Raw genomic sequence first — 12,761 nt, 5'->3', positions numbered from 1 at the left:
GTGACTGAATAATTGCTGACATACTTCGGTGTATACACTTCTCTGACTTCTGTGAAGCTGTGTGGTTGCCAGGCTCTGTCTGCAGAGTTTCAGATGCAAGCAGGACTGTGCCATGAATTCACATTCTGACGAGATTAAAATCAGGGCAACAGTTCAGAGCTTCAGCCTCTGCTTGCACACACTGCTGTACCAACAGCATTTTTCTTAGCCTGACAAATCCCTGGACAAACATTTGAGCTGGTACATTACCTGAACTTGTCCATCTTATGAAAAGTGTCTACATTTATCTAATTGTTGGACAACTCAAGTGATTTTAGAGGAGGACTATGAACCTGGGCTATTCCTGCCTTTGGGAAGGTGGAACTCTGAGGTGAATGAGTAAGGTGAAACTGGTACACTGAGAGCTGTAATCCTTCGGGATGTGCCCAGGACTCTGGAATGAAGGAGCAAGATAGGGGAGACTGAGCACAGTAACATTGACCCAGCGAGGTGAGGGTCCAGTTTCATTACTGTGTGACGTAGTTGGGCAAGGACAGGATGGTGGCACGGGTGGAAGTTACCGCTGCTTTGGCATGTGATATGGTGGATGGCAGGAAAAGTGCTGACAGTAGCTCCACTTCTAGGTGTGGAAACTACCATGTTTGCACTTTCAGCTTTGATTTTTTTTAACCCATCCCTCTGCAGAAAGCTATGAGAAGATAGGTTTCAGCTGCTGTTGCATCTGTCTCTTACCGGCGATGGGAGATCACCATTAGTCTCTCAAATCATGATTCACTCCTAATCTGTCTGCTTCCTTTAACTCCCTCTGCCCTCCACGTGCCTCTCTGTTCACTATTTGGCATGGCAACTACCGTATCTACATTGCACTCCTGTTCTGTACCTTGGCATTCTGTAGGTGCAAGACAGATTTCAAACAGGAGGGAAACTCAACTAAACCCTGCTCCCTTCTGTCAAATTCTGCATATTGCTCTTTTCACTATGGAGACATACATGTGTGAAAGCCAGCCTGATATGTATGTATATATGATATATTTGACATATATAGACTGTTGTAAGCTATATGAGTGTATGCACACACACATCTTACAACTGTCCGTAACTTTGAAGTATAACCGTGTAGTTGCAGGGTGTATTGGTAATTTTGTATTGCGCACATTTAGAAGGAAATAACCCTTGGCTGGAATATTGTGTATCTAGGTCACCATTCTGCTTATGTTTGTCAGAACTGTGTTTTCAGTTTGGGAAAGGATACAAGAGAATTAGAAAAGTAGATGGTCTTTTCACATTTCTGGGAACCCCACCCACTGCAGGCAGCCTTTCTCTGCCAGTCTTTCAGCTGCTTCTTTGTCAGGACATAATAACAGAGGTCCAAGTCTTCAAGCATATCTTCTAGGTGCCCGAAAAGCAACCTTACTGAAGAATCTCAGGCTAATTAACATCTTTGAATGATGTCATAATCTGAAATATAAAAGGCATATTAAAACTACTACTATTCCGTTGTCTCAAGTTGTCACTTCTCCTCAGGCATATTAAAACCTAATGAATATGAAGTGCTCATTATGAAAAGCAGTGTTAAAAACAGGAAATCAGTAGCTGCAGAATAAAGCATTTTCTTTGAGGGGGTAAAAAGCAAAAGTTTACTCCTTTACATGATGCAGAAACTTGCAGGAAAAGTAGTTTTCTTTTAAAATGGGAAAAAAAACCCAAACTAAACCAAAACCAAAAATCAACCAACCAAAAAAACCCCACCCCGGTTACATACCTTTGTAGAGCAGAAGAATAATGGACAGTTTCTTTGCTTTAGAGGTCTACATGAAAATCACAGTGTGGCTCTCCAGTCAGAGAGCCTGGGATGCTCAGACCTAGGATTTGGACCCAGAACAGCAGAAGGAAAAATTTAGTGATGGAGATTAGGTCTGAGGATTTTGGTAGATGAGTGGGCTGTTTCTAGGGGGATGCTGACAGATTGTGAAAGAAAGTGTCAGTGAGGGAGGAATGACTGGTAGCCATATAGAAGAAACCATCATTTGCACTAGGCTAGGTTCAAGTTCAGCTTTATCTTTCATCATCTGCTGTCATAGGTCTAGGGAAAATGCTACCATTTGATTTATGTTCACTACTCTGCCTCAGTGCAGTAAGGATATGGCACGTATTCTGACAAAGGGCACTTCTTACCCAGATGACATGGCACTGTACCTCTTGTTCACATCACTTCTCTGTGACACTGCTGGATTCCTACAATTTGAGCTTTCACTATTGGCAATAGCAGCTTTGAAAATTTTGCTCTGTGGTTTCCTTGCATGATGTTTGAAACAATCCTACTGCTCACGTTCTCAGTCTTATTGAGGACAGAAGTTGAAGAATCTATGGCAGTAATTGTCTCATTGCTAAAAACTCATCTATGAAAGATCATAGAATCATAGAACGGTTTCAGTTGAAAGAGACCTTAATCTAGTTCCAACACCTCTGCCCTAGGTAGGGACACTTCCACTAGACCAAGTTGCTCAAAGACGCCATTGACTTGAATAAACTCTTTTATTCCATCTCTCTATACTTGTGTTTTGATTAGCAAGAAAGTGGGAAAGGGGCTAATTACAAATATAAATTTATGCTTGGAGAAAGTTATCCAGTGTAGGGATTTCAGTACAGGTGACAACTTTCCTGCCCTGCCAAACCAGACAGGGGAACCAGGAGCTAAGTGGAGAAAACAAGCCCACTGCCCTTCTAGAGACTGAACATTAGATCCCAAATCATCCAATGCCTGTACTACAAGCCAACCTAAGTGAACATGACTGGATACAGTTCAGAGTGAAGTTTGGCTTGGTCTGCCCTTGGATGCAGACTAGGGATGCAAGCAGTGTGCTGTATTAACAGTCAAACATTTTCTTTCACCAGTATGACAAAAACAGGGATAAAAGGGGAACTTCCCTAAAATACACTGCAAATTTTTTAAAAGATGGTGTCAGAATGGAAATAACGTCACTTAGATTGGTACTGGAATAGTGTGTATTACACTCCTTGAGGGGCGGCTTGGATTAGCCCCCAGTGTCACCACTCTCACCTGATTGCCAGAGTCATTTATGTGATACTCTAACTCATTACAACAGTGCCATACAATGAACCTAGAAAATGAAATAGAATGAGGGAAAAAGGTTAACAGTGAAGAACAGCAGCACTGTGTTGTCTGTATACAACTAATTACAGCTTTATGCCACTGGAAACTTCTGCCGCTTCCTGAGGTGAAGAAGATACAACTTTCTGCTGACGCTTTCATGGCCTGTGTGTATTGCTTACACTTAGCTGCTTTTAATAATCTGATACCTTGCTATGTCAAAACTTCTTTCATGTATGGATGAAGAAGGGGACAGAAGGAAGAATTTCTTCAGCTGTAGCCAAAGATCCTGAGCTGTTTGCTTTCATCTGCAGCCACAGTTAATTGTAAAACTTCCTATAGTGTTCTATCCGCAGGGCAAAATTAGTGCAAGTTTCATCTTTTCTTAGTTTGTACCCACACAGTTCTTCCTGCTTACCCTTACTCTTACTTATGTGTTCATTCTTTTCCAATGTTTTGTCATATCAGAAGTTTGAGGTAGTCCCCAGTCCTTGGGCTCCTCACAGTAAGGGGACTGCCTCTTAAAACAGTTTTTGTTGAACCACCAAAAAGCCTGTTGCTATAGCATTCATGTTGGTTTAGCAAGTCCTTGACTGACAGACAGCTGACAAAATTGTGAAGGTATGCTTTTTAAACTAAGAGTTGGATTTTCAGCTGTTCCTACCACTGAACTCCCGATAAATCTAGAAACAAAACTTGATGTGGTACCATTGACATTTTAACCTTGGAAACTCAGAGAATTATTTAAAGTCATTTTCAGGACCTTATTATTAGATATTATTATTAACAATTACTAATTATTAATAATTACAATATATACTAATAAGAAGAGGGGGGTTGTGGAATGATGCTTCTGGGTCAGAAGGTATTTTTTGTCATATTGTGCTTGAGCATTAGAAAGTTTAATTAAATACCTGAGAAGTCAGTCCTCTCTTTCCTGTATCTTACCCTACTCAAGAGTAAAGAAAAACTCTTCTCAGCCTTTTTCAGTTAGTTACATGAAGATAGTGTGAGCTTCCATCTATGTTTAGAAGGAAGTAATATATTAAGGTAGAATTTCTTAGTATTTTCGCTGATGCAGCTTCTGTTCTGCAGTCAGAACAAAGGCTTACCCTTTCATTGCCAAACAAAGTTTGCTTATTAATGTTACATGAGCACTAGTGACTCTAGGCAAAACCAGATCTTCAGATATTGGTATAAAAATCTCAAGGAAATGAATGGAAGTGTTGCCTATTCTTTTCTGAAAAATAAAACAATTTTCTGTCAAAAAATAGATGGAGTGTTATGTTAGATATTTTAATTGGTACATATTGATGACAGACATCAAGACTGCATATTGAACCATCAGTTTACACAGTACTGACTCAAGTGTTTGGTGGAGTGTATAACAGTGATTTCTTCAGTAGGAACTTTCCTCAAGAGAAATATAACCCTTTTTTTCAGTATGCAGTTTCAGTATGCCTGTGTTTATATGTGGTATTTCTGAATTTAAATATGCAAATGTTAGAGTCGCCTATTTTAGTAAGTCTGCTATCTCAGCCTCTCTTTTTTAGGATATCATTTAATTCAAAGCCAGCTTTGATTTTAAGGAGATGAAAGGTGCGAATAAGATGTGACACCGAAAATAACGGGCAGGCCAAATGCTAGGGTGTCGGGCAAACCAGCTCACCGTGAGACTGTTCCCATGTAGAAAAATTACGAGGACTTCTTTTGGTCCAGAGAAGTGCTGCCCATGCCATCTGCTCAATGGGGCAGTATGGCTGCTGGAGAGGAACGATACTGACTCTTCGAATCGGGAGATGGAGCTGAATGTTCTTTTGGGGTACCTGACCTCTCGGCAGTTTTCAGATCATGAGCCAAAGTTCTTTAGATCATCTAAGCCAGGTTCCTGTAAAGCAGCGGGTGATTTGGCACATTCAGTCATGTGGCATAGCTGACCTTATGTAAATAATCTGACTTTTTTTTTTCTTTTTGGTTTCCTAAATGGTTTATTCTAAACAGGAATAGCCTCCTCAGAAGGGCTGATCAAGAGCACTAAACTATTGCAACAGTCACAGTTTTAGTGGAATTTTTTCTGTATTTCAAAAGGAAGTGGTACTTGGTTCTGGTGCAATCCTTTCACTAGCAAGTAACCGCATGAAGAAAAGGAACTCTGTTGGTTCTTTCAGTTTAACACAATCCACTGGATATAGACATTTCCATTAGAAATATTGGCATGTTTTTAATGGAAAGGACAAATAACAAAAGGAACAGTTTATCAAGCGTTGCAGTGAGATCTCTGCCACTGGAAGTTTTAAATTCAAAATCAGACAGTTTTCTATAAGATCTGCTCTCATAAAAATGGAATAAAGTGAGACAAGTCTTTTGATTTGCTTCATGCATATCAGGCAAGGCAATCACATGTGTGATCATGTAATCTATGTACAATTAGCACATGATAATATTTTGTTTCTTGATGCAGTGTAGATAAATACATTTCAATATTCCAGATTTAATGTGTTTTTTAAAAAGATTGATTAGAATTCAACAACTACAAACAACAGGAGGAGTCAATTAGGTACTCTGTAGTACTTACAAGGAGTAATTGTAGACATCATACAATAAATTACTTGAGTATTTCAGTAAAAATCAGGACTCATTAGAAGTCATTAGGTTTACATCTCCTGAACTCTACTGTGGATCATCTCTCTTGGTGGCGGTGATGGCTAAATGGGAAACTAGAAAGAGAAATCAATGAATAAATAACATTTTCAATTACAACACTATTTTTTTTTCTTTAGAATTTCACGAGTTATGGTAATGGCAGCAATGTCGATATGTCCCAGTCTGCAGTTCTGGATGGCTTGGCAAAATACAGCCATTATACCCTATGGTTAACTGCAAGCACAGCTTTTGGAGATGGAAACAAAACCAGTGAAATAATAGACGTGTATACAGATCAGGATAGTAAGTTAATAACTTTTTAAATGTTCAGTGTATATAAGTGCTGCCGTTTGTTAAATATTCTCTAACATTAAAATTATTTTATTGTTATGATGGCAAAAAAATCCAGTAAGTACTGTTTTCAACACTACAGTATTTTTCTTTGCAAGAAAGACATTCTGATCTGAGTCTTTGCTTTGTAATACTAAGAACGTAGCTCACAAACTTCTTTGGATATGAGCTATAAAAATATTGTCTCAAACCATCATTAAGAGTCTTTTATTAATCAAATTAAAAATGGACGATTATTCATATGTGCCTTCAAAATATTTTGCTTTTGATAGTGAAACACAAATTATTACAAATGAGATTTACAAACGAATCATACTTTGGGCATTTATTTCTGGTTTGGTTTAGGATTTTTTATTGCTGTAATCCATGCATTTATTTTTTGCTTATTATCTCTCATAGTCCCAGATGGTTCTGTTGAAAATCTGGTCTATCAAAACATTTCCTCATCTTCTGTAAATGTAAGCTGGCTTCCACCATCTCAACCAAATGGCTTAGTCTTCTTTCATGTTTCTCTAAGTTTATTGCAACTGGGAACCCATAAGATATTTTCTGTCTTTACTTACAACACAAGCATCGTTTTTGACAATCTGGAGAAATATACTGATTACATTCTGAAAATCACACCAGCCACTGATAAAGGATCTTCTGAACTGCACGCTCTAAGTCTACATATAAGAACTGATGAAGATGGTAAGATATTTTATTAATACTTAAGGACACATAGAAAAAAAACAAACCAGTAGCTTTCTAAAAGAAAAAGAGATTATTGTGTTTATTTTAAAGCTTTTTTTGTTATACAAGGACACAAACTACTGCTACACATTTCTGTGTTTAGACCATGAAATAGAATTTTCCACTCAGAGCACAGCTTTAACTGATAACTAAAAGACATTTTTCATTGTAGCACATATTTTTCTGAGGTTGTTTTTTTTTTTCTTTATTTCTTCCTGTAGTCCCAGAATCAGCACCTATAATCAAAACATTTTTCAATCTTTCAACTACCTCAGTTATGCTTTCGTGGGACCCTCCTGTTAAGCCAAGCGGTATTATAATAAGTTATGATTTAAATTTATTTGGGCCAGAAAGGAATAACTCATTCTCTACCACCAATAATTTTATCATCTTGGAAGACCTTCTGCCATTCACATTATACAGCATTTATGCAGCTGCAAGAACAATAAAAGGACCTGGTCCATCTGCCATGCTTCAGTTCTACACAGATGAGTCAGGTGAGCAAATTCAATTGTAACCGACTTTGAAATTTTGGCCCTATGTTACTGCATCTTAGATCTGAACATCAGAGAGAGCTGAGATGAAGGATTAATTTTTCCATCAGTCTGTGAAAGCTTTCAGAAGAAGGAAACACTAAAAGGGAAGTATTTTTCTGAGTTCTCCTCCTCCCACCACTGTGTGCAAGAGGAGGTCACGTTCTGCATAGGATTGCAAAAATAACTCCAAGGAGAAATGTCTTTTGCCTGCGGAATGTGTTGCAGATTGCCAAGTGTCAGGGATTTTGAAGCAAGCAGCAGTAACTTTCACTTCATCCCCCCACATAACTGAAAAATGATAAAACATGGAAATATTTCTGACACTTTCTGAGGTCTCCTTTACGTGGACCTCCTCTCACCTGCATGGTGAATGACATATCTTGTAAATGTATATTGAGGAAGCAAAGTACATCACATTCCAGTGATACATGTAACACAACTTTTGTTAAATGCCTTAGCTCTGACAGTGGGGATGTTTAAGAGATGAGTAGATTTCTTAGCTCTCTAAGAAGTTCCCTTGCTGACTAAACATGTATTCCCTATTAATGGAATTTGCATCATGCCAAAAAGAAAGAAAATATTTAAAATAGCAATGAAGTACTGTTTTGTTGAGCTCAGATAAAAATGGTGGCAAATGTACAAACGTTCTCCTGCTTCTCTGAAGTGTCTGGTTTCATCTGGATCATTTGTAATCTGGAACTAAAGAGCATTTCTCTTTTGCAGTGCCATTAGCTCCACCCCAGAATTTGACCATTACCAACTACACTGCAGATTCTGTGTGGCTAAAATGGCATCCAAGCCCTCAGCCAAATGGTGTTATTACGAGATATAATTTTAAGATTTATCAAAACAACACAAAAAACCTATTTTATCAGGTATGTTTATAATTAACAGTGTTTAATTTTTTTTTGGCAGATACAGATAAATACTTTTTTTGTGTTTAAGAAACAAAATACAGGACAAATAATTTAAATGTCTGTTATGCTCCTAGAATTTTGAAGGTCCTCTAAATTTCTATTTGTTAAGACAGTTCACTTACTCTCCCACCATGCCTGTAATCCAATTTTTTAAATTAGATAGAAAAAATTTGTTAGATTTTAATGTGCTTAGAACTTCTAATATTTCATTAACGATGAGCTTTATTAATCTTTACTTCATATTTTGGTGTAAGTTTGATGTTAGAAAATGACAGAAGTTACTTGTTTTGTGGCTACTTTTGTTTGGCTATTTGGTATCTGCAGACTTTCAAGGTGCAAAAAGAAAGAAAGACATTCCGAGTCATCTTGAAAAATGGTTTAAAACTGTTTAGAAGTTTGAATTTCTTTATTTTTGCAGAATAAGAATAACAATAAATTTTAGCTGAAATAGATGCTATAAAATTATATACAAAAGTTGATCAAGGCATTTATGTCAGCTTGTATCTGGTTGCTTGGACGGCGTCAAGAAATGCACCATGAACTGTAAAGGCAGCAAGCTGAGGCCAGGATTGCATCTCGAGCTTAGACACTATTATATATAGTGAATCCTGTTCACCTAAGACACTTGTAAAAGCTGCAGGGAAAAGGCATCGCTGCAGTGAGCTCTGAGTTTAAGACATGGAATGTAGCGGGACTGTGAGGAGCTCCATTACTCCCAACTCCCTCAGCCATACAGTCCTTATTTCAGCAACCTAGTGTGCAAGGCAAGTGCTTGTGCTCTTGTTAAGCATATGAACTGTGGAAACTGGTCCCCATGGGGTGGCCTGCTGTGCTACCCCTTGAGCAGTCGGCTGTTATTCCCCCTTGTAGAATGAAGTGCCGTCATCCCCTCAGTTTCTTCCATAATCCTTGGAAGAAAGGGAGCACAATGCATATATGGAAGAGGAGCAGTGTTTTATACAGCCAGTTGCCTCTGGAAACACATTCTTTGGGTGCTCGTGGAGACCACCAAAGATTATTCCCCACTGTCCATGTGAGGCAGACTCAAGCTCAGTGAGACTACAGAAACTGTCTGGAGTGCTTGAATGCATTTGCTATGCCCTACATTTCTTCATGTTTTGTAATGTTATATGGGCAAGAAACTAGATTTAGGTTGTGGCGGCAAGACAGGCAGAGCAATTTACATAGAAGTATTGTAGTTAGGCACCATCATGCTCTGGTGACTTGGATCCCACAAAATGTTCACCAGGTTTTCTTGCTGAAATTCAGCTCTTTCTCTGCTGCTATTATAGTCCTCTCAACAGTTGCACAAAACATGCTGTGCATCCTCTGTGAAAAACAGCTACCAGGAACTGAACTGTGGTTTTTAGCTTTTTTTTTGAAGCTCTTCATCACTCTGTGTGTCTGACTCAGGTAAAGTAAAAGAAATGAGAAGTTAAATGGAATTAATCTGTTCTAACACTATGGTAATTATTTTACCATCCTTTGGCATATCTTCCTCATAAACCACAGCAAAAGAGGGAGGAGAGAAGAAGGAAAGGAAGGGTAGGGAAGGGAAAGGAAGGGGAAAGAATTTGACCCTGCATTCTTTTTTTGTTGAGCTCAGGGACTACTTTCACTAAAAGCTACTCAGAGTAGAAAAGGCAAGACTATGACTGAAAATCTGTTCATTTCAGTAGTTTCAAGTTTACACAGATTAACTGCGTACTAATAATTTTTCCTTCCTTAAGAACATTTCAGGTTCAAACCATGAGGCAAACCTCATTGGATTAGAACCATTCAGCCCCTATTTTATCAGTGTCTCTGCATTTACCAGGCTTGGGAATGGCAATCAGTTCAGCAATGCCGTCCAGTTTACAACGATGGAATCAGGTTAGACGTGACTTTTTCTATGCTGCAGTTCTGTTTATATATTTTTTCCTCACATGACTGAACAACAGTCTTCCTCTTCTCTCCAAAGAAAATGTAACATAACACTATCTCATTTTCTTCTGCCCATGTAACACCAATTCACATTCCAATTGTACCGGATAGGCTGGGTTTGAAGTTTGGTGTCGGAAGTGTAGAATTAGAAATGTCCTCATCTGAAATGAGAGGCTTATATGGCTACTATAAATCTTTTAATAGCATCACAGATAAAGAGAGGAAAATTAGATAGATATCAGTCTTTGCAGATCAAAGCAATAATTCAGATCCCTGTGAAAATAACTGAAACTTTAGTGGTATCAAAAGCAGCTGGACAAAAGATTGGCAAATGGACTGGAAATGGTATTAAACAACTACAAATTTTTAACATCTTTTAAAGGTTTATTTTAGGAAGGGAACCTAGCCACTAATTAAATATCCTGATTTGTTAGATCTTATTTTTCCTGGCAACTGGGGAGGGCTATGCAATATAGCTGGCTTAATTAATTAATTAATTATGTACAGTTTTGTCTTGTGCCTTCCACATGTCCTTTCAAGTTGCAGGTTGTTTCAAAATGAAAAATTGTGGAAGTGAATATTCAACATTCATTAAAAAGAGCCCAGGAGCTCTGCAGGTTTGAGAAACTGGCCTTTGTGCAAAGCGGTAGCACCTTTGCCCGCTCAGAGCGATCCCCAGGCTCATGTAGTCTGTAAGGTCTGACAGTGCCAGGGGACCAGCATGGGTTAGGTGCTGTGTCTGACTTTCCAAATCCCAGGTTCCATTTTACTGGTAGCAAAGGGAGCATATTTTACAGGGTTTTCTCAGATTTTATGCTCAGCTACTGGCAGCATTGTCTCCTTTCCCTCCAGCCTAGATTTTAGGTAATTGCTGGATCAGTCCTCATTGAGTTCACCCAAGAATTCTGTCTCTAGTCTTTATTAAACATGCCAGTTATTATTTCTTCTGCAGATGCTGCTTAAAAAATATAAATTCTTTAAACTGGGAAAAGAAAATTAACCATTTTAAAGAGATTCATTTACCTCTATGCAGTGATGATGAACATGTTTCCCTCAATTTCTGGTGCCCCACTGACAGTCTGTTCACTGTTTTATGGATTCTGGGACGTGTTTCAATAGATGAAGTAGGTTGCAGAACCCCTCACTATATATTCACTTTCTCTGAGCTGGTACAGCCAGCACTTTAGCCTTTTCTGAGACACTTTAATTCATTGTTCTATTTAACCAATTGTTCACAGATAGTTTCTCTATTTTCAGCAAAAGTATAATATTTGCTACTTTTTATTAAATTTTTACGAGCATTTTAAAAAGTTTCTCCTGCTGGAACCAGCAAGGAGGTGGGGAACAGTAAGGTAATAGCATTGATATGACAGCTCTGAAAGCTGCCCAATGACTTCTGAGCAGGTCATGCCCTTGCTGAAAGGACAGAGCTATGATATAGTGCCTAAAAGAAACAAAGCTAATATAAATAAGGAACTTCTGCTGCTGATACTGTCATGGAGTATGTCTGTGGGTTTCACACTATTGTGTATGTTTTACTACACTTTGATTAAAAAAATCATGGGGAAATATGAGCAGATGTGAAAATAAAATTGGAGCACACAACTAGGAAAAAGCCAGATACGTGGCCTCTACTGTTTCAAGTATGAGCATCTGTCATGCTCATAGTAGTTGGAAATGAACCATCTAATGAGGAAAAAGACATATTCTTGTTCTCTGACTGTGTTTCTTTACCAATATTGATTTTTCTGCTACTGGAATGTTTGGCCCTTGCTATGAAGGATAGGTCTGCTTCTCTGACTATATTGTTCTGTGATTACCATTTTAATTGTATGGAAATGTTAATCTTTGGTGCACGTGTATCTTTTAAGTACCAGATGCTGTCCAGAATGTTCATTGTCTTGCAATGAGTTGGCAATCGATCCGAGTGCAGTGGGACCCTCCTGCTTCATCCAACGGTGTAATTACTCATTACATCATAATGGTTGAAGGAAATACTACCATTTTTTTGGCTTATGATACATTGCATACTTTTAGAAATCTGCCTTCCAATTTTACTTATCAATTCAAAATAAAAGCTGCAACATCTGCTGGTGAAGGTGAAGAACAGATATGCAATGCCAGTACGCTTCCAGAAAAAGGTAACAAATTATTCAAGTTAATTATTTGGTTTAATTTAAATGATGACTATGAAACAAGGAGACCTGAAATACCTGTTTCAATTCAGACAGCTAAATCCTTCTGTTGCTGAAATTTTGTGCTAATAGTGGATGAGGAGAAACAGGGCTTCTTCTTTCTCCTGTTTCAGAATACACTTCTTAATAAGAATGGAATTAATTGCCATTTAAAAAAGCTTGGAGTACCTTCTTCTGGGTTGAGAACAATACAGCTGCTCAGAATTTGTGCAATTAAGAAGCATTTAACTTCTCCAAGCAGACTTTCATCATAACTCTTGAGGAAAAGGATTTTTTCATAATGAAGAATATTGTGAGCTAAATCCAAAGAAGAACATAGGCAGGATTTTGGCATTGGAATCAAAAATTGTCA

The 12,761-nt window shown here is 38.1% G+C and overlaps 1 protein-coding gene across 1 annotated transcript in view; it reads left to right on the top strand.

Annotated features, from left to right (window-relative positions):
• PTPRQ (protein tyrosine phosphatase receptor type Q) overlaps positions 1 to 12,761 on the top strand; it is a 105,876-nt gene that overhangs the window by 36,790 nt on the left and 56,325 nt on the right. The window contains exons 20-25 of the mRNA XM_065631747.1: positions 5,893 to 6,058; positions 6,506 to 6,796; positions 7,060 to 7,335; positions 8,098 to 8,249; positions 10,022 to 10,163; positions 12,086 to 12,355. Coding sequence (XP_065487819.1) covers positions 5,893 to 6,058; positions 6,506 to 6,796; positions 7,060 to 7,335; positions 8,098 to 8,249; positions 10,022 to 10,163; positions 12,086 to 12,355 — 1,297 coding nt within the window. The remainder of the gene's footprint in view (positions 1 to 5,892; positions 6,059 to 6,505; positions 6,797 to 7,059; positions 7,336 to 8,097; positions 8,250 to 10,021; positions 10,164 to 12,085; positions 12,356 to 12,761) is intronic.

This window comes from Caloenas nicobarica, chromosome 1, assembly GCF_036013445.1.
Source record: "Caloenas nicobarica isolate bCalNic1 chromosome 1, bCalNic1.hap1, whole genome shotgun sequence".
Classification (NCBI taxonomy): Eukaryota; Metazoa; Chordata; class Aves; order Columbiformes; family Columbidae; genus Caloenas; species Caloenas nicobarica.
This window is presented reverse-complemented; position numbering and strand designations above follow the sequence as displayed.